At 40.5% G+C, this 21,693-nt stretch overlaps 1 protein-coding gene across 1 annotated transcript in view; it reads left to right on the top strand.

The window, feature by feature from the left end:
- Positions 1-286: 286 nt before the first annotated feature.
- Positions 287-21,693, top strand: part of TAF1B (TATA box binding protein (TBP)-associated factor, RNA polymerase I, B, 63kDa) — a gene marked incomplete at its 5' end in the record, with an annotated part of 49,317 nt that continues 27,910 nt past the window's right edge. The window contains 7 exons of the mRNA XM_010153033.1: positions 287-385; positions 870-957; positions 2,255-2,352; positions 2,629-2,724; positions 3,333-3,465; positions 6,434-6,590; positions 13,867-13,966. Of these exons, the coding sequence (XP_010151335.1) occupies positions 287-385; positions 870-957; positions 2,255-2,352; positions 2,629-2,724; positions 3,333-3,465; positions 6,434-6,590; positions 13,867-13,966 (771 nt within the window). The remainder of the gene's footprint in view (positions 386-869; positions 958-2,254; positions 2,353-2,628; positions 2,725-3,332; positions 3,466-6,433; positions 6,591-13,866; positions 13,967-21,693) is intronic.

Here is a 21,693-nt window from a genome sequence, read left to right as displayed (position 1 = left end):
GTCTGCTTCTGTTTTTCAAGCCCTGTCACGTGCGCTAGGTGTGGGTTATTATTCCCCGTGTACTAATGTTCACATACACCAGAGCTGATGCTTGCCAGCTGAAATTATTTGTTCACTGTGATCTGTGCCTGATGGCAAATGCTATGATTACTTGTTATCAGCCTGAGCTAACATACAGGGCATAAATTTTCTCCGTGAATAATCTCAAAAGCTGTGCGGAAGCCTAGCAATATTGCCATTTGTTTTACTTGAACACACCTGAAATTAATTTTTGTTTTCCTTTTAGAGAGATTTTAATGAGCGCTGTGTCCAGTGTTCAGAAGTGAACTGGGGTCTCACTGATGGAGGCAAATTTTATTGCAGATCTTGCCACAATGTTACTGAGGTAAAAAGCTAAGCTACTGGCCTTGGAAAAGGTTTATTTTGATTGTTTCTTGGGTTTATATTAAGAAAAAGTTAGATTTCCTCCTTGGCATTAGGAGTTGAAGACAGTATTGTAACTCTTCATGCTTTCCTTGACAATGTTTAATGTTCCTTGAAATGACACAATTTAAAATGGGCCCTTTTAGGATGCAGTGTTGCTGCATCTGCAGTGTCGGCGTGCTGTCTGGATGCCTTAGAAGTACTGTCTGGGTATTGCTGCACTTCAGTACAGTACCAACGTAGGCAAACCCTGGTGCACGTCACCTGCGTGTCCGGGCTAGTAATCCTGTACTTCTGCAGTTTCTGATTGAAAAGTTCAGAATTTTCTTCTGTCTCACTTTAGTTTAGGAAATTTGAACAAATCCCTCCATTATGTGTTGTGATGGGACAGTCTACGCAAGTGAGGCCTGGGGTTTTTCTTGCTAAGATATATTCCTGTTTTGCAGAGAACTAGAGAAGTTGTAAACACTGATTTTATTCCTAACGCAAGAGTCCAGACAATCTCCAAAAGTGTAAAAAATCAGGAAGAAACAGGTATGTATGAGTTTCCCCTCAGCGTTTTGTGTAATAGTGGCAGTTCAGCCGGGGTTCACCTAGCCCATTGTGTCTTTGACAGTGGCCAAAAGCAGATAGCTAGGAAAGACTTGTAAGAACAAGAGCAGAATACACCTCCAGTGCTGCCAGTACCTTAGGTGGTCACCTTGGTGACTTCCTGAGCCACAGGTAACCTCTGTAAGCCTGGTGGTGGTGTTTTTTTGCGTTGAACAGAACTGTGTGTTACTTACTGCCACTTTGATTTGTGGAAGCCAGTGCTCACTGAAGCATGCATTCATATGTGGTGTTCCCTTTGTTCCTTCCTTGCGATGGCTATCACAAAGCCAGAGAAGTTGTCTGTCTTCCTAAGTGAGATGCGACAGTGGTCCAGCCCTTAGAGTGTCAGGCTGGCTTGCATTACAGGTGCTTGGCCCTGCAGCCTACACACAAACCGACGTGGAAGAGATCTCATGCAGTTACAATAGCTAAACCAATTTACAGAGGCACTTCCATACTTTAATTTCACGATTCAGAGTAATTCATGAAGACATCATTACATATGGTGATATATGCTGTAGGGATGATACGGTGAGGCTGCTGTTGGAGCTGTGTCTGTATGCTGCCATGGCTGGATAGATGTTTTACTGTTGTGGCCACTTTCAAAAAGCAAAAATGCATTACAGTGCTAAATTGAGCACGGGGTAATCTTTGTCCCTGATAAGCTGACCTACCTTCGCTCCGTTGCGGTGGCGGTGGATTACTACGTTCTTTGGAAAAGGATTGTGGGGAGGCGAAGGGAGGAGCGAAAAGGGGAACAACCTTAACACCTCCACTGGTCTTTATCCCATGTTGCTCCTGAAGTCTGAGCTGTGTTGTTTTTCGCCTGACTCAGTACCGTAATGTGCTCCCGTTTTCTGTGCTGGGGACGGGAAAGAAATGATCGTATTCTGTTCTTTAATGACAGGTTCTCAGTTATTTTAAAACTGGTCACTTGACAACTCTCCACTGAGTTGCCACGCTAGAAATTAATAGAGAAATACATTATTCTTGGGAAATGTGTGGAGAACAGTGCTTGTTCAGTAGTTTTTCTTCTTGATTAAGACTGAGTTAACGGTGTGTATTTTGTAGCTGGTCTATGCTCTAGGATCTGAAATCCTTCAATAGAGGGACATGTCTGTGTCCTGATACTGAGACAACAGAACATCAAGTGGAAATCAGTGTGTGCATAAGGTTAAAAAAATCCCCAAACCAGTACCACCACCAAAAAAAAAACCCATACTTTTTTTTTTTAACTTAGACAGAGACTGTGAATGGTATGTTTGTGAAGGCTTTCAGTTTGTGCTCAAGAAACAAGCTGAAGCTTTGGAAGCATTAGGAGTATGTCCACAAATGAAGGTACGTACCTATCAGCATGTCTATGCATTGTGAGTGTGTAACAGGGTGTGTTGTGCAAGAAGCTTGTAGTTTTTACAGTGAATTGAACAACTCCCTCTTTAAAAACATTGAGCACATGAAAACAAGCTTAGTTTTTCTGGTAGTTTTAAAACATGGTTTATAAATCACAATTAATAAAATTAGGGCTGGAACATTTGGACTCCTGACACTCTGTTCCTTCAGCAGTGAAAGGTGTTGTAAACTGCACACTAAACACTGTCCATTTGTATGTATCAGGATGAAGTTCTGTACAATTTCTGGAGGCGTTATCTCCAGAAGAGCAAACAGGCATATTGCAACAGACCACCTGGGGAAACTGTCCAAGCATTATCAGTAAGTGAAAAGCTCAGATCCCACGAGCTGTTCGGTATCTTTTCAAAAAGCGACCATGGGAACCTTGTTCGTTCAAGCTACGCATCTAGTTTGTGTTCACGTCACTTCACTGTGAAGGATGTCTTCTAAACAGGGTTCCACATGCCAATTTTGGCTTTGCTGAGGGGTTTTTTTCCCCACTTTGAGCGACAAATACTTCTCTGAGTACGGAAAACTACTTGTGGAAAAATACTGCTTTGACTTGGCGTAGAGAGTCAATAGAGCAGAAATGAAAGTAGAAAATGCATCATCAACTACCATCCTTTCCTGCCTGCTCTCCTGAAGTTACTTATTTCATCAAGCTTTGTTTCTATGTATTGTCAATTTTCTGGTCATTCTAGCAGGTTGAAATGTAACGTAATCACTAGAAGACTTTTTATCTTGAGAAATCCTTTTAAAATACTACTTTTTTGCAGGTTTTCTTTACATACTGATAATACATAGAGGAAGTAAAAACGTGCATAGTTGGGGTTTAAACTTAATTCACTTGCATCTGTCCTGTTTTATTTGGTGCCTTCAGGCTGAAACGGTAAGGGGAGGTAATACAATGACTTCTTTCCAAAAACCAGGTCTGCGATAGCAGTACCGATGTGGACAGTGAAGCAGACAGACCCAGCCTCCATCACTACTTCTCTCTCTCTGAGAGTGAGGGGGATCTGGAAACCGATTGCAGCTTTGCCTCAACAGCTAGCAAGATCTCAGGTAGGAGCAATGAACGGACCTATCTGGAAGCGATTTTTCTATAGTTTTTAAAATATAAGGAAATAGAATGTATTCATGTACAGTGAGTTGAAGGAACTGTTTGAAAAGTGTAACGTTTTCAGTCCTGTTTGCCACTAGAGTGCTTTATATTCTATGAGAAATAGAAGACTTTCTCCCCCCACTGCCAAACTCCACTCAAAGAGAGGAAAGTTGAACAGGACCTGGAAATACAATGGGGAATTCGGGCGGACGTTCTGTTTTTTAACACATTTGCTCCATGCCTCCTGTTTGGAGTGGGGAAAATTGCTGTTGTATCTGGTATTATTGCACTACAGGGCAAGTGCAGTGCCAGGCAATGATGCAGTTTCTGATACTGGAAGTACCTTTCAAGGCACATTTGAAAGCTTTTGCCTGCATTTTAAACTTCTGATGGTTTTTCATTTTTGCTGTGTTCTTTGCTTGCCTTTTCCTTCTTTGTCTGTTTCAGTGTTTCTTTTTCCCCTGTTATGTACTGTCGTCTTTATGTCCCATTTCTGTTCTTCTGTGATAACTGCCTGTCTACCCTCAGGAGAATGCAACCTTGTTCTTTCATGCTTTTATTTCATAAAATCCAAAAATGGTAATAGAATGAGAAACTTGATCTGCAGCAATTAAAAAAATTTAAGAAATTTTTAAAAATCCAAGCAGAATGGGGGACGGGGGAGGGACACGGCAGAAAGTACAAAAATGTTAACACAAGTTTTTGGGAATATAATGCGAGGACCTTTCATCCTTATTTATTAAAATGACAGAGTTTTCAGGTGAAGAGTGACTGTGTGTTTTTACATACAGCAGATCTTGGGTGTTACACAAATATATGAAGAGGAAAGAATTGAGTGAAAAATTTCTAGTGAAAATATTCCATTGAAGTTTCTTTCCCTGTTTGATGTCTAGAGACTAAACTCCTTTCTTCCTTGGTATCTGTGCCTTTTATGTTTCTTATTGTTTCAGAGTAGTCTTACGGTAGGCCGTAATTTAGTGTTCGTGGTCTGTTGTTTGAGAAACTGAATTCAGCTTTAAGTAGTCATACCAATTTCAATAAAAGCACTTGAAATGGATTAAGAGTTCAGTTACAGTGAGAGCACATTTTGGTGAAATCAAACAAACATAGGAACTGGTTTGTATATTGAAGTTTAAGATCAGCAACACTAGATGTGTTGTAGTCAACTATAAATTGTTGTGAAGATTCGTAGGTTTCCTTTTCTGTGCCCTTTTTACTGAGCTGTTACTGCTACAGACTAGAAACCTCAACACCCTTTTTTTCTCCTATGAGGCTTGTCCATCGTGCAAGCATTTTTTTGTTGTTGTTTTTGTGTAAGGTGAATAGCAAATTCCTCTGAGTATAACGCTGAGATGTTGCTGGAGAAGCCTATTAAACTCTTAAATTATTATATGTGTGTAACTGTATGTTGTCATGCCTTGCATAAGCTGGAAGAAATAAAAGGAAATTATGTGCCATCATTAAGGCCATAAATATAATGAGGATTCTTTTGAATGGAGTTGAACATGAAATTAATAAGCTTCGCTCGTGAAGCTGCCTTTAAGCACAAGTATGCAAGTAAAAGGTGAAACTGTTGACTAAAAGCATTAACTGATGTTCCTGCTTTTGTCCTCCAACGCACCTATACGTGGGTGCTGTCACCGAGACGTTGTCTTAGTGTGTACAAGGTCTCCAGCCTGTTGCCGTCTCCCCGGTGCTACTGGCCGGCGTTTCGCGGGACGGTAGGTGGCATCAGAGCCCAGTTCTGGCTCCGGAGCGCCCTGTTCGCAGTGTGTGTCGTCATACAGCCTGTCAGTGGGCGCTGGGTCTCTGCTGCTGACCGAGCTGCCGAGCTCGCCGAGGTTTTAAACTGCTTGGTCGCAGGCTGCTTGCCATGGCCCTGCAGCTGCCAGCAGCCGGCAATCCAGGTTGTGGATCCAGCCCTCGCTCTTCTGTCTGAACAGGTGGACAGTCCTGGGGGGAACACAGCGAGAAAATCTCTACAGAACTGATGCTGATGGTTTGTGCTGCTGTGCTTTAAATACAAAACGTGTTCATTTCCCCTAGCTAAGTCATGATGTTGGGAAGGAAGGCTTTTAATTTCTTTTCCTCTTCCCCTGAACTCCCAGGTTTCACTGCTGAAAAAGTTCCTAACATAGAAATGACTCCCCTAAATTAAATTTCTCCTTGCTGCTTCTCTTAGTTTTCAGTGGTTCATCTCAGTCAGGAAGTGAGGAGGTTTGGTTCCATGTTATTGGTTGCTCCCCCTGCCTTATTTACCATTTGCTATGTTTTTGTTCTAAAAGTGTTCCTTTTTCACTGAATGTAGGCATGTTTTTTAAAAGCATACCGAGGTTATATAGCAGATGGTTACATACCTCAACTCCAGTAAAACGTCTGCCGTGTAAATCATGTTCTCATTAAAGTCCTGACTGGGATGAAGTTTAAAACTCTTGTGTTTTGATCCCCAGCTCCAAGGCATTGATTTAAGCGCATCGAATCTTCCTTTGTTTCCCAACAGTTCCCTTTTCTTTCAAATGGAAACTAGTATTTCCAGTGTGTAAATATTGTTAGCTACATGTTGTACGGAAGTCAGTGTCCTTCTAGAACTCGAAGTTTAAGTGTGGTTCCCAACAAAAAGTCTGTGTCGATGTGTATCAGAGTGAGTTTTACCTCTCCGTATGATCCAGTGTCTTAGGCAAGTGAAGCAGCAGTTGTGAAACAGGTTGTCATCTCTTATCGCGGTAGATGAATAAATTGGAGTTCAGCTGTTTAGTTGAAAAGAACACGAACTACCAAACTACTCAATGATTTCAAAACGTTACTAGTTGCTGAACAAGGGTCCTTGTATGTTCCTTTATCTCGTTGTCTGTATACCGTCAGTTGTATTGTATGTGTATCATAGAAATTATTCTCTTTTTTTTTTTTTCTTTTTAACATAAACCCAAGAAAGCACCTCTGTGTGCTCAGGGTCGGTAGATGGTAACTTGTATCTAATGAAGAACCAAAAGGAGAAACTGAGGATGACCATGCCGATGACCCTTTCATTTTGCTACATGGCGTTACTCTGGTTGAGAGAACCGGTGACATTATCTGATCTCTTAAGGTATGGATAGTCTCTAGTGAAATATTTGTCGCTTTTATTTAAAAAAAAAACCCACATGATTTATAGATCTGTACTATTGCCTTCTTACTAATGTGCTCAGTAATACTGAGAAGGTGTCTAAATTCAGTTGTCATGTTTTCTGCTGCAGCTTTTGGAGAACATTCTCCTCTGTTGCTTGCAGTGAATCTGAGACCTCTAAGACACTTAAGAGATAAAGATTTTTTTTTTTTTTTTTTTACCTTTCTCCTTCAAAATTTCTTAAGATTCACTGGAGGTGTGTGTGGTCACACTTCTGCTATCTTGCTGTTGTCAGTGTGCCAGAATTAAATGAGTAAACATTCTCCAGGACTTAGATCAGTGTCATCACACACACAGTACCAGCAGTATGTAGAGATCTGAAAGGTAGCCAAGTAGCTTCACGCGATGGAGTTGGGCACAGAAATTAATAAAGGAAGTCCTTTTTTGTCTTTATATATTTGTGTCTGTAATTATCAGAGCTTGGAATAATATGGCTTTTAATATAACAGAAATAAAATGCCCTAATAATGGGGTTTGATGCTAAATGGGGAACGTCAGACTATTGCTGACAATGCAGTTCCCTTCTCCCTCCTACAACAGGCGATGAGCACATTCCTTATTTACTTAAGGAATAAAAAATAATTGAACTTTTCTTGTTAGCAACAGATATTTTTAATCAGGCCCAAATAGTTTAAATTCAGGAATATCAAGATTTTCCTTGGAAGGCCTTTTTTATACTGATACTTCTTTTTAACAAGTGTCGACACACTGAGTATTTCTGAAAAGGTGGGGAAAAATGTTACTTTGCCAAAATTTAAGGAACCGAAAGACTCAGCTAAGTGTACCTTGGCAATTCAGATTGCAAACTCGGACAAAATAAAGGAAAAACTGAAGGGAAATTCAGTTGATATGGTAGATTTTAGTTGTTCAGTTTTTATTTTTCAAATATGTAACTTGTGAGGTAAAAGGCAAGGCAGTGAGTACACCATCCCCTGCCAGTGGTGCATATAACTAGTATTGCTACCCAACCTGTGGGGAGTGCAAGGGAAGTTTACCTAGAGCTGGATCTTCCATCACCTGCATTTTTCCAGCTTTGCACAAGTTTTACCAAGAAGGATGGGTACTGAAGAATGCTCTTTTGCACGTACTTGTAAAAAAAGAGAATGTTTGTATGTCTCCAAGTACAGTTGTTAGTACTAGCTGATTTCTTTCTACGCAAAACAGTGTTTAACCCTTTAACTTTAGGGGGTGGCTGTTGCCTTCATCGATGAGAATTGCACAAACCACTGCATATTTGCATAACTGGATATGCTGTTGTTGCATAAAAGATGCTCATAAAATGTTCAGCAAAATGCCACAGTATTCAGAATTTAGAAGTATATATGCAGTGGATTAAAAAACAGTAAAACTTAAAAGCAGCTTTCAATAAGAATATTACTGACTAGTACCTTGCTTAGGAAATTTTGTAGGAATTGGAACTGCTGTAGTATACACTCTATTTTTGTCAGTGATTAGAAAATAAATATATAAATCCTGTCCGATAATGTTTGGCGAAAATCCAAGTAGTAAATTACATTTATTGGTACAGAACAAATGGTTCACAGTAAAGGATTCTTGCTTAGCCCATCCTGTTTGGAGAGCAAAATGAGTAATTAAGTACTGTATCTTGGAAACCGTTTCTGGCAAGTATGTGGGGTCAATATGAGGGAAATGCATCCTCACAAGTTCCTGGCGTAGTGTGATGGTGGTGTTTAAAAAACTGTCAAAGTCAACTGTTAAGAGGAAAGGTAGATGGTGGTGTTTGCATATTAATGACACGTTGATGTACTTGGCTCTTTAAAAACTGGGGACTGCAGAAAAGATCCATGGGGATGATTCGGAACTGGAGAACATACTTTGTGCTGAGATCCTCAAGAGCTGAACACGTTTGCTTGAAGGGGTTTAGAGGAAACACGAAAACACCAAAAAAAAAGCTGGAAAAGGAGGGAAAAAACCCCAAGTACCAAACAGAGCACAGAAAGGCATACTCAGAAACTAATAATTGGAAATTGAAATAAGATTATTTGAATGAGAAGATACTTGAATAAATACAATTTATGGGTTTAAGACTTTTAACAATGGGTAAGTCAGAATGATTCAGTGACTTTAAATCCATTGAACATACGAACCGAATTAAATGCAGAAAGTGATGTTTAAAAGAATGTCATTTGTATTGCAAAGTTTTACAATGATACGATAGTTATATAAGACAGTAATTACATTATCATGCTTTCCTCCCTACCCTGAAGGTCTTTGCCTTTCACATGAAAGAGTTTTCAATTGCATGAACCACTGTAAAAATCTCATTTTCTAACTTGTGAATATTTAAGTTTAAAAAAATCAGACAATGTTAACATTTTTGCATGCATCAAGATACACAGATCAAAATAGCGACAGACCAGAGATGAAAACTATGCAGAGAAAACATTAAGTATTCAGCATTACCCTTTAAATCTTTATAGGCAAATTGTTTTGTTTAAACCACCTGAATTACAGTTGTGCTTAAAGTTCTGCCTTGTTTTTTTCTTCAGTTTGGTTTTCTCCCTGCCCTGAAGTCAGCTGACTACCGCTCCTCCCTTGTGGTACATGCTTAGGCACCGTGATAGGGCAGTCTGCCAGCTTTTAAAGGATTTACAACACCAAAAATATACTCCTTGCTACTTGACACACTTAGCAGAAAAACACTACAATTGCCTCCTCTCACAGGGACGTTTTGGTTTAAAAATAACGTTTTTATCAACTTTCTACTTGTCTGTGCAACACCTTAAATCCTTTTCCATTGTGAATAGTCCCGCAATACTCCACACACTGTATAATATTTATTTAAATAATGAAACTGTTGCTTGTGGAAGAAGTTTCAAGATGCTAGACTTTGAGATTCTGCGAAGTAGTGCCTTTCAAATGAGGTTATACCTGGCTGTGCTAGCAAGACTAAACTTGTCATCAGTTTGTGGCGTTGCTGTGTGGCTTTGAGAGGTGCATAATTTCCTCGTAGCCTGCAGAGGACCTGGGAGCTTTTTCATGCTTGGACCTCAGCTAACGTACGCTGCTGCCGTAACTGAAAGAACATGAATTGTGTACTCTGTCTGCCAGTCAAATTTTCAAACACTTCACTGACACGACGTAGTCCTACAAGTGTTTTGATCATCCGTCTGTTAAATGAAAGGTTTGGAAGAACAGCAGAAGAAACTGTTCTGAAGTGTTATTCCAAATTTGGACTACTGGAGTAGGTGTTACAAACCTGAATCACCAGGACATTGTATTCATAACAGGGTATTTACGCTGTTTCGTCTATTTTTAGAACATAAAAACAACTCTTGACTTGAGAGAAGAGCATTTCTTTTGTATGGAGACAGTAATTTCAAGCTGGGAAAGATGTCATCACTTTTTTAAACAGTTGCAATGCTTTGACTTGGTACAACCAAGTCGGTGAAATGTCTTCTTTTGTTTTTAAAAACTATTGTGTTGGACATTGTCTCTTGCGATGTAAGGATGTGGTGCCAGCATCAGTTTAAGCTGATCCGAGTTTCTGTTGCTGTGATCCTGTGTAAACATTCCAGCTCTTTTCTCTTGCCCTGGGTACTAGCATTCATCTGGCTTATGGTGTATTAGTTGAAAGAAGTAGATCTGCAGAAACTCAAGTTTGCAAAGAAAGTTTCACCGGACATTTTAGCGCAGGTGAATTTGCTTCACGGCAGTCCCTTTCCACCTTGTGCTGGCAGTAACGTCCCTGCGGTAAGCAAAGTCTGGAAATCTGTCTGGTTGAAATCAAACCCTGGAAAACAAAAGACTAGTTCTCAATCTAATCCTCCGTCTGAGAAGTCACACAAGTGCTTTTGTCAGCAGGGAGAAGTGCGTGGCAGAGGGCTGAAGGGAGGAGGGTGGGATTTCCCATCTCGGAGGCAGCAAGCTGTTAGGGTGGTTTGGCTGCAATCACCACTATACCACACCCCAAGGAAGGTCTTGATTGTTTGTCCTGTTCCAGCTGTTCTGTGCTGGCTCAGGAGGTTGCTGCTCTCGGTGCCTTGGTACCAGCTCTTCAGATCTGACAGATAACCGTGTGATTGTGCCTTAACACGTGTCAGCCAAAGCTTATCATCAGCTGAGCCGGTAACAGGTCACTGTTGCTGAAAGAGGAAGGTCTTGCTTCCCTTTCTTCTCTCCTGCTTGTGTGATGCATCCCCTTCTCTTGCACTTGTTGGAGCCACCTGTGAGCCTCCTCGGTTAGGTGATGGGAAACAAACCCTTCTTTCTTGCCGTAGGGTGATGGGTAGCCTTCTGCTGTTGTTGTGAGTTACATTTGTGGAAGAGGATAATGAGCAACAGGAGCACACAGCCAGACTGGGAGGGAGGGAAATACAACTAGTTATGTTGAGCTTTTAGGTTGGCTTAAGCTGTTTTGTGGCACCATGCCTCCAGTTTAAGTTCTTCAGTTTCATAGAATCACAGAATGGTTTGGGTTGGAAGGGACCTTAAAGACCATCTAGTTCCAACCCCCCTGCCATGGGCAGGGACACCTTCCACTAGCCCAGGTTGCTCAAAGCCTCATCCAGCCTGGCCTTGAACACTGCCAGGGATGGGGCATCCACAGCTTCTCTGGGCAGCCTGTTCCTATGCCTCACCACCCTCTCTGGGAAGAACTTCTTCCTGATATCTAATCTAAACCTCCCCACTTTCAATTTAAACCTGTTACCCCTTGTCCTGTTCTTCAATTTAGTGCAGCTGACCTTGACTAAAACAACCTAAGGAGCTGTTTTTAGTCTGCTTTACCAGATTGGGTGGGATGGGAAGGAGGAGCAACTGGTGCTGGGTTTGACTGGTAACTTCACCAAGTATGTGAACCCGTGCATCTCTGTGCTCGAGGTGGGGATATGCTGTTTATGCTGGTTGAGGAGAAGTACTGAAACTTCATTAGCAAGATGTACATCACACAATTTGATTAGAAAGGATTGTGCAGTGACCTCTACGTCTTCATTTAAGAAGTTAATACACAGAGCTACAGAATAAAAAGTATTGGGCAATGTGATTTTTTCAGATTTCTGTTACTTTTCACAAATCATTATAGATGATGGGTTAATTCTAACTGAGAGTTTTGATTAAGGAATGCACTTTTAATTTTCATCCTGGTTTGAATTCAGTTTTTTATGAAAGTGAAAATTCAGTTAAGAATGTTTTAAAAAAAATAGGATGTAACTATAAACTGTGCGGTAACTAGCCTTTAAATCGAGTTTTAGTAATCTTCAGTAGATAAACAGTACATACCATGCAGCAAGGGGTGATTAGGGCACTGGATGGGGAGAGGGAAGGTGAGCTTGTGAACTGCTGTAGGCTCAGGCGGGAGGTAAATCCTCCTCAACAATGGCTGCTCTGTCTGTGAAGATGTTGTTCTGCCTTATTTTTGGTTGGTTTTTTTTTTTCCCCCACTCCAGGCACATTTTGAATGAAAGTGGTAGATTGCTGTGCTTTGAGGAACTGGATGTTTCAGCTAGCAGGATTGGCTCCAGCTAGCGACTGAAGGGTTTAGTCACTGCTCCATACTGGGATCAGATGCAGAACCCAGCCTCACACCCACTGTAAGGACCCAGGAGGGCCTTGCAGAGTTCGTAGACTGAGAAGTTACTAATCTGCGTAGAGAGGTCAGAGAGATCCTGTGCAGATTACCCAGCTAGTAGGAGAGAAAAGAGTTTTCAGATCTCTAATAGTATTTAAGGAACAGGGTCTTCTCTTTTTGAAATGTTAACTTACTCTAGTTTAACGTGCTCTTTTAACAAGTGCTCAAGCCACACCACCCAAGTGACAGAAGGCAAAGGCAGGGACTAGGAGAAGGAAGAACCACCCACTGTAGTAGGAGACCTGGTTCGAGACCATCTAAGGAACCTGAAAGTGTGCAAGTCTATGGGACCTGAGAAGATGCATCAGTGGGTCCTAAGGGAACAGGCAGATGAAGATGCCAAGCCACTATCCATCATATTCGAGAAATTGTGGCAGTCTGGTGAAGTTCCCACTGACTGGAAAAGGGGAGACATAACCCCCGTTTTTAAAAAGGGAAATAAGGAGGACTTGAGGAACTATAGGCCAGTCCATCTCAACTCTGTGCCTGGAAAGATCATGGGGCGGATCGGCCGGGAAGCCATGCTAAGGCACATGGAAACTACGGAGGTGATGGGTGACAGCCAACACAGCTTCACCAAGGGCAAGTCGTGCCTGACAAATGTGGTGGCCTTCTACAACAGGGTTACAGCGTTGGTGAATAATGGAAGAGCAGTTGTTGTCATCTACGCGGACTTGTCCAAAGCATTTGACACTGTCCCGCACAACATCCTTGTCTCTCTAGCTTAGTCCTGTGGGAAACCCCTAATACGCTTTAATCTGGAATGAGCATAATGTCTGTTCCCTTGTGAGGGTCTGTGCTTGTTCAGCGCTTGGTTTGCCTGGATGTGAATGTCAGCTAAGATGTTATGTAAGAGCAGGGGTTTGCTGTGGTGGTGGCTTTTAAACAGTGACTGTTCTGAAGTCCTGTCTTACATATACATGCTTATATATACACGTATATATACGGAAAAGTCAAGAAAAATCCCAAATAATACTATCAGCCACTTAGCAAAGCCAGTTTTTAACAAAAAATGTATGGTTTGGGTGCAGACAAAAGAAATGAATTTTTTGAATTTATTAGTATACAAAATAATTTCTCTTCATTCTCAAATAATACTTAAAAAATCGGAATACAGATTTAACTAATGGCTTTTCAGTTCAGCGCAACTGCTCAGCATTCTGTGTTTCCTCCTTACCACATTACCTGACTCGCACTCCTCCAGCAGAAAGTGTGTGTTTTTTCAAGTAGAATTTTCTTAAAGCTTTAGAATTTGGAAAAAAACAAAATAATCCATGACTCAAGGCTTAAAGCAGTTTCAGAAATGTAGTAGCTGAGGAATGTGTGGGACAAACTCCCTATAAGCATGTTGATTGTAAGCTTCCTGCCATAACTTTATCAGTTGTCAATCATAGCCGAGCTTGAACTTCAAGGCCTGTTGAATGATTGAAGTGGGGTTTGTCCTGTGGAGCGTTTCGGGGTGTGCAGCTTCAAGTAGAATTGCTTTGGCAGTGTAATACCGATGTTATTCCAAATCAGAAGTTGGTTTGTGTATAAGTTTTAGAATAAACACATGTGTTTGTCATACTAACTACTATTTTAATTTTATCTTTATTTTTCTTAATGCAGGTTTGTTGTTGAAGGTCACATTCCATATTTCAATGTTTTCCAGCATTTTCCAGAGAAGATGAAGTTATGTGGACTTGATCTGAAGATCTTTTGTATAGAGGTAATTTGTTTTTCTTGAAGGGCAAGAGTAAAAAAAAAAAAAACCACCACCAAAACCTAGTTATCTTATGGAATTTTAATTTTTTTGGTCACTGTACTAATAATTTGATTATATCTATTCTTATGTTGTAGAGTTCATGTTACACATTATTGGAGCCTGTGCAGAAGCCAGTGCACTCTGTGACTGAGTGCTTTAATCTTTAACCAGTCTTATTAAGCTGATTATCTTAAGTTAAAACTAAATCAATAAATACATGGGGAGAAAAAAAGTATTCAGAACTGCTTTTGCAATGCTCAGAAATAGGATTTGGCTTCATATCTAAGGGGAACGTATTATCCTTTTTGGTGCTTAAAATATCTCTTCAATCTTGAATTCCATATTCTTTTCATAAAATATGGTTTAGATGCAATTTCTTGTTCTGTTTCTTGCTGTGCTGGTTGAAATACATCAAACCTAAAATCTACATAAGGGGTTACAGCACTTCTAGGAGCTGAATGGTGATGGACAGTCTTGAGTAAAATGTAAATTTCCCTTATTTAAGGTTATTATGTCTTGTGGTAACAGTTGCCGCTGGTGTTTGTGTTGCAGAAAACCAAATTTATTATGGATTTTTGAAATGTACAAATAAAACCTGGGCTTTTAAGAGCAGGAAGCAGCAATTCTGCTAACAGGAAGAGCTAGGGTTTGGTCTGCTGTAAGGTGTTTGTAGACCAACCCTCAGTGATGATGCGAATAGTATTACCGTTCTCCAATATGTAGCTTATATTCAGCAGGCTCTGAGTTATTCAGGAGCTAATTTGTAGCTTTTTTTTTCATACTACTGCTATCCTGCCTGGGTACAACAATAATTATTGCCTCAACTTTTAAAAACCAAGAGATGAATTTAATATAAAACCTCTTGATTTCTTTCTGTCTTAGGTCTTTCCTTAATAGAAAAGATACATGAGATTGAAATATGGGTGTAAACTTTTTTATTTTTATAAAACTCTCTTAATTCTCAGTCTCTCTGTCCTTCTTTGTCTCCATCATTTGGAGGTGGTTTTGGTTCTCAAAAATGGTTACTTAGAGCTTGTGTTCAGGCTTGACTAAATAAAATGCACCCCACCCCACCCAAATCCTACAAATCACACAGATAAAATCTTCCTATGAATTGCAGCTGTAAAACTTGTACCATGGCTCAGAGTGGGAGATCTGGTTTGCAGAGAGATGACAGTTGCCCTTGGAGGATCCTACTGATTTCTTTTCGAATAGAGCCGTTTCTGGCATTCGGGGTGATCTGATGCCAGTCCTGAAGGTGACTTCATCGAGTCCCTGTTAGCTTGCTTTCTCCCAGGGCTGTCGGTTTGGATGTTCTGCTGTCCCTCCATAAACAGACTTCCACTATGGGCTGTCGCTTCACAACTTGAGAGCCACAAGCTGGTCAGTTTAATCTCATTCCACCTTTTGTATAAAGGAGGAAGTCTAGCCACTTCACCCTCCAACTTAAACACTTACGTAGCATATATGCACTTTCCCTATTTCACAAACTGGGAAAAACACCCCAAATCTGGTGGGTTTCTTTTTGGTCTTAATGTTGCTTATGACGAGTCTGTATCTAGCGTGGTTTGCTGTTTAACTTGGAGGAAATTGCTGATCTAAAAGCTGACTTTGTGTAACTTTTGACTTCCAGCTTGCTTGTCCGTGATCCTGACACCTGTACCCCTCGCCTTCAAAGCATGAGTAGATATGCATGCCAATCAATAATCCATTTACTGTGCTTTGATTGAGATACATAGGTAAAGGTCTGTAAGTGTACTTGTACAATTTGTTTTCCAGACACTCCAGTATTATTGTGGCTTCCTCTTTCTAGGAATATCTGCTGTCTACTTTACCTTCAATGTTGCTTTAGTAATGCATCCTCAAGTTTATTTAGTTTTAACATTTTTGACTACATCATTGGGCTGATAATTGCAAAAACCTTACTAGCTTCTACATCTTATGTTTCAGAACTGAACTTGCTGCAGCACTGGGATTATTAATATCTTACCGTATCTAGCTTTGACATGTGAGCTTTGAGAAATTCAGGAGATGAGGTTATTGTCATGAAGCAGGAAGTCAGCTTGTGTAATACCCCATCCTGAAAATACAGCCTGCGTTCTGTTCTCCTTGGTGTTATGTATATAGTATAGACAATTATCTTCAAAACCTTTACGGGATTATGACTTAATAACCAGACAGGTAAAGTGCTCTAATGCCATTATCTGTTGTGCTTCACGTCAGGTGAATGTAAGCTGCAAACAGGTTCAGAAATCTTGATAACTGACATGACTACACTGTCTTCTGTTTATTTTGAACAGATTTTTAGTGTATTTAATTGTCCCCTGTATTAATTCCCTGCAGCCCAAATTTGAATCAAGTAGTTATGTCTTAGTAGCTTGAAGGATTTCACAGGATCACAGAATGGTTTGGGTTGGAAGGGACCTTAAAGATCATCCAGTTCCACCCCCCCTGCCATGGGCAGGGACCCCTTCCACTAGACCAGGTTGCTCCAAGCCTCATCCAGCCTGGCCTTGAACGCTTCCAGGGATGGGGCATCCACAGCTTCTCTGGGCAACCTGTTCCAGTGCCTCACCACCCTCTCAAATATTTGAACTCATACTAAGTATAATGTTATCAGTTAAGTGAAGTCTAACTTGATAAAAGTTAAAACATTCTCAGTGGCTTAAAGTTTTGGGTTTTTTTCAGTAACAATTTCCCAGATACCCAAAATATACTGAATTTGTACAGGGTTGAAGTTGTTATAGCTTTAAAAAAAATAAATGCAAATATTATTACAAGGTGAGTCAGATCTACTTTCTGTCTTTCTGAGTAGTGGCGTCTGTATGTGTACCTGCACGGGGGTATTTTTATTCCTTGTCATTTAGCAGTAGTATTTCAAATGCAAGGAAGGTGATTAGACTCAGGCTTTCCAGCTGATGAACTTCTGTGCTGTGCAATGCAGGAACAGAGTCCATATCACTGACGATTTTTCCCTGTCCTGCGTACAGTTTAGCAATTAGAGGTGATTGCAGCATCTGTCATACAAGGAGAGGCTGAGAGAGATGGGATTTTTGTCCATGAGAAGGCAGGGAGGGATTTCAGTAACGTGTGTAAACACCTCGCAGGAGGGCGTGGGGATGGAGTCAGACTTCTTGGTGGTGCGCAGTGGAAGGATAGGAGTCAACGGGCACGAACTGCAATACAGGAAATTCCATTTAAACAGAAAACTCTTACCACAAGCATGATTGAGTGCTGGGCACCTGCCTTGAGCCGCTGTGGAGTGGGCATCTCTGGAGATGCACAAAACCTGACAGGATGCAATCCTGAGCAACTTGCTGTAGTTGAGCCTGCTTTGAGCAGAGGCGTTGGGCTTGATGATCTCCAGAAGTACCCTCCAACCTCAAGTATGCTGTGATTCAAATGGTGTAGTATGCCATGTATTCCATTTTCGCATTTGCAGTGTAGGTGGCAGATAAGCCCTTCATATTGTAGTCATGGAACAGCTAGTAAGAAGTGTATAACTTAAATTACCTGCTACGAAGGTTATTGTATCTGCACACATCTGCCTAGAAGTCTGGGAGCTCTGGGCATAAGTACCTCATAAATAAAGAGAAAAGGAGTCTCCACCTCTTCGTATCATCTTTATCATTGTGTGTAATGGTTAGACACGTGTCAGGCCCTAGCTGGAGAGTACTGCTACTTCGCAAGTATTCTGTAAAGGAGAAAAGTACTTTTTGTAAAGAAGATCTTTGTGTAAAATGAGTTATCGTCCATATGTGTTTATCTTTCCATTGCTCCTAGTCTCCTTTCTAAGCCTTCACTTGATTAGTCATCCTATTTATCCCTTCTGTTAAAATTGTGTGTGTTAGAAGTTAGCCTTTGGTAAATGGGTTTTACCTGAATGCATGATCACAGGGCAGACAGCAGCAGTAGCAGGATGCTACTGCTTAGTTCTTGGTTCAGAAGGTTTAAGTTCCCAATACAAGAGAAGAAAAGCAAGTTTTCATCTTAATCTGCAAAAATTTCATTTTTCTGAAACAAGCATTCTTACTCCATTTGTTTAAAATCTTTTTTTATGAACCAAGAAAGAATAAGAAACTTAAGTTTTGGGGTTTGTTCTATGCAGAAGATCAAGTTTTTTTCTTGCTATTTGCAGTTTGTTTAACTGCAGTAAACCCTGCTGATCTTGAGGCTTGTGCCAGTGGCCAGCACGTCTTTGAGTGCCGTCATCTTTTCTTTTGGGTGGAAGTCATCTTTGTTTCCTCTGTAATGCAGAGAATATCTATTTCTTTACAAGCCTGCTAGTGTAGGAGTTAAAGTGTGTTTGTAAATGAGTAGTATGTATAAAGTTCTGTGGGTAATTTGCTTTCAGCTTGTTCTATTTTTATTGACAGTATCTGTCCTCCAGTGGAGCTACACACAAATTCCCTCTTCCCTTTCTGCTTAAAGTAGGGGTACCTCCTTAAGATACACATCCTCTATTTTGCTTCTGGGGATTTATCTTTATCCTCGTACAGAATTGATTAAAGCATCCCTTTTCTGTTGAGCTAGCAACAACTTGTCCTTGCCATTGATCTGTTTTTCCTTACATTTTTGATTCAGGTCTGTATACCTAATTATCTTTTATGTAATTATTTTGTTTGTGCTTTAAAGATTGCTTTTTTTTTTTTAATGTCCAAAAATAATTTTTGAGTTTGATTCTCATGTTCTTAACACACATGCAAACCTAAATGTAGGTGTGTATATATAGGTAAGCAGGTCACTCCCATGGCTGTTGTGCAACATAATTTACTAAAGTATTGAAGATAACAAACACGTCACTTTGGGGTATGTGCTGTGTGGAGCAGGGTAGGTGTAGTCTCATAAATATCCTTCGGATCCTGTTGTTTTGAAGAGCTTTGGGAATGGTCAACTTTTTAGATGTCCAAGTATCTGGACTTGGCAAGGAGCCTGATGTGTGACCTCAGTGAAGTTCCCTTCTTTCAGTCTCTCCTCTAACTTTAAAAGAACTCCTTTTTTTTCCTGAACTGACTGAGATTTTGGGTTGGTTGGTTTGGGGTCAGTTTTTGTTTGTTTGTTTGTTTTATCCTCTAAGTGATGAGGGATTAGGAGAAAGTTGAGCTTGGTGAGTGTTAGATGAATTCTGGTTAGAAATTGTCCACCAACCTGCCCCTGCAGACAAAAGGAACGGGCATTTATCTGATTATCCTTGCTACTACTTCTGTCCTGGGCTGGGGTCATGGGATGGCTTCTCTGCATGAGTCTTTCTCTTTTCTTTCCTTTTTTTAATCATAGATGGAAGTAGCTGCACAATAATCCTATGTCTGCCTGAAACCTTGTGTCTTCCGAGAGGGGCACTGAATGCTTCAGTGTTGACAGTGTTGATATGCCTTGCTATCTGGGAACCTATATCTTAAAAATGCTTCCTTTTTGGTTAATGTTTTAATTCCATTCCACTCAGTCTTCTTCTGTGTGATTTTTGTTTTTTATTTCTTTGTTTTAAAATCCTCGGAGTGTGGCTGCCTGTAACAGGAAGTATACTTATTTAGACAGCTTTGACCTTGCAGTGCAGGAAAATGAATATTCAGGTTACTTTTTGGTTGTCTTAGTACACGTTTGGTTTTTGTTTCCTTTTGCACATCCTACCTCCAACTTAATTAACAGAAGTACTGTTTGGTTTGAATTCACCTATTTCCATCCTTAGATGTCTTGATGCTTAAATAACTCCTACTGTTACTCTTCAGGTTTTTCCATGATACAGAAATACTTTCTAAACTTCTAGCTGAGAGGGATGTTAGCATTTTCCTTATCTTTGCCTGTGGAAAATTCTTGAATGCATCCCAGTAAAGTGGCAACAACATACTGGGTTTGTCAGAAATTAGCATTGTGGACAAGAGAAGAATGATGAAACTCACAAGCACATAGAATCATCTCAGGATTTTCATTCCTAAGTGAAAGTCTTCTTGTTTCTTTCTTCTCCTTGATATCTTTTATTCTTTCAGGCATATCTTTCTGCATAAAGATGATGTCTGGTTTTCTGTGGACAGATTAGGCCAGTGGTTCTGTGCAGCTCTCCATTGTCCTCAGTTTAATGAGAACTTTAATTCATGCTCCATTATGAACTGATGGTGGTTTGATGGGAAGAGTTTGAAAAAGAAATATTTTCTGCCCTAATGTGCTGGATTCAGCCAGGAAAGAGTTAACTCTCATTACCGTGGCTGCTAGGAAGCTGTTCCTGGATGCAGAGAGCAGCACTGATAAGTTCTCAGCTGGCACTGGGCAATGCCTGCACTGAATTCAAGGTCTTTCTCCGCTTCTGACCCTGCAGCTGCATTCCCAGCTCTCGCTGTCTCGCTACAGGCAGTGCTGGGACACACAGTTCAGGCACCTGACACAAACTGACCAAGGGAGTATTTCATGCCATAGTACGTCATGCTCGGGGCAGAGGCGAGGAGGGGGTCCAGAAGCCATTACTCTCTCTCCCTGACTCTCTTGCGTGTTGACTTCCTGGCACTTGCTAACACTCTCCCTGACTCCTGCGTTAGCTGCTTTGCTAACTCCTGCGCTGGCTTGTTCGTGAGGGAGTTGGTGAGCAACTGTATCATAATTGTATCATACGTTTTATTCTCTATTATTGTAATGATTTATCATTAGTAATATTTGTATATATTCGTTTATATTCAATTAGTAAATAGTTTTTATCTCAATTTTACAAGCTTCCTTATCCATTTTCCTCCGACTCTCCCCCTCCACTGGAGGAGGGGAGGGGGAATTTCTGAGAGCGGCTTCGTGGTATTTTGCTAGCCGGAGTTGAACCACGACACGTAAGGAAAGGTCTAATTCATTCAGCATTTTCCTTGAAGTACCATAATGTATTTATAAAGTAGGCTGGAAACCTTTAGCGCTTTTGAGACTGTGCCACGTCACTGCGGCGTGTTTTATTTTATATGATGCTTTGGATTCTTTTTGAGTTGGAGCGTGTGTGTGTGTGTGTATATATATATATACACATACACCTCACATGCATGTCTACATACACAAACCCTACCTATCTTAAACTATTACATTTCTTTCCTCTTTTATTTGGGAATGAAAGGTTTGCTTTAAACATTGAGAGCTGGTCATTCTTCTCTACGCTGTCTGGAAATTTCCCAGTTCTTTGGTTTCTTCTCTTACCATATTCTATAGCTTGTATTTACTTTTTGTTCTTTTCTTCTGTTTCTTTCATTACTACTTTTTTTTTTTTTAATTTTGCTTGATTTTATTCTTGGCAGCACTTTTGTATCCGTATTGCTCTGCCACTAATCTTTCTGCCGCCCGTCTTTCTATGTCAGCTTCAAGGAAATCTCAGTTCTGCTGGGGATTTGAGAGATCCAGTTTCTGAGATGAGTTTGCCAAGATTTTCCTTGGGTATCAAAGATGCTTCTGTTTTGCTCCTTTGTTCTGCGCGCTTTGCTTTCCAGTGGAGCAGCTCTTGAGTTTTGAATGTACAATTGACGTACAATTAGGAGTTACAGTCTTCCAGTGAGCCCTTGTGGTATTTTTTTAATTATTTTATTGGTCCCCTTCAGCTATTCCATAAAGAAGGAAAAAGGTTTTTCGGAGTAGCAATGCCAGTAGATTGTGCAGTCTTCCTTGTGGGAGCTGGAGCTTCAGTCGTCTCTCTCCTCTCCTGACCTTATGAAGGTTGCTTGACTGACAGGATATTT

This window comes from Eurypyga helias, unplaced genomic scaffold (assembly GCF_000690775.1).
Source record: "Eurypyga helias isolate BGI_N326 unplaced genomic scaffold, ASM69077v1 scaffold4046, whole genome shotgun sequence".
NCBI lineage: Eukaryota > Metazoa > Chordata > Aves > Eurypygiformes > Eurypygidae > Eurypyga > Eurypyga helias.
The sequence above is the reverse complement of the archived record's forward strand: the minus strand, read 5'-3'. Positions and strand labels throughout refer to the sequence as shown.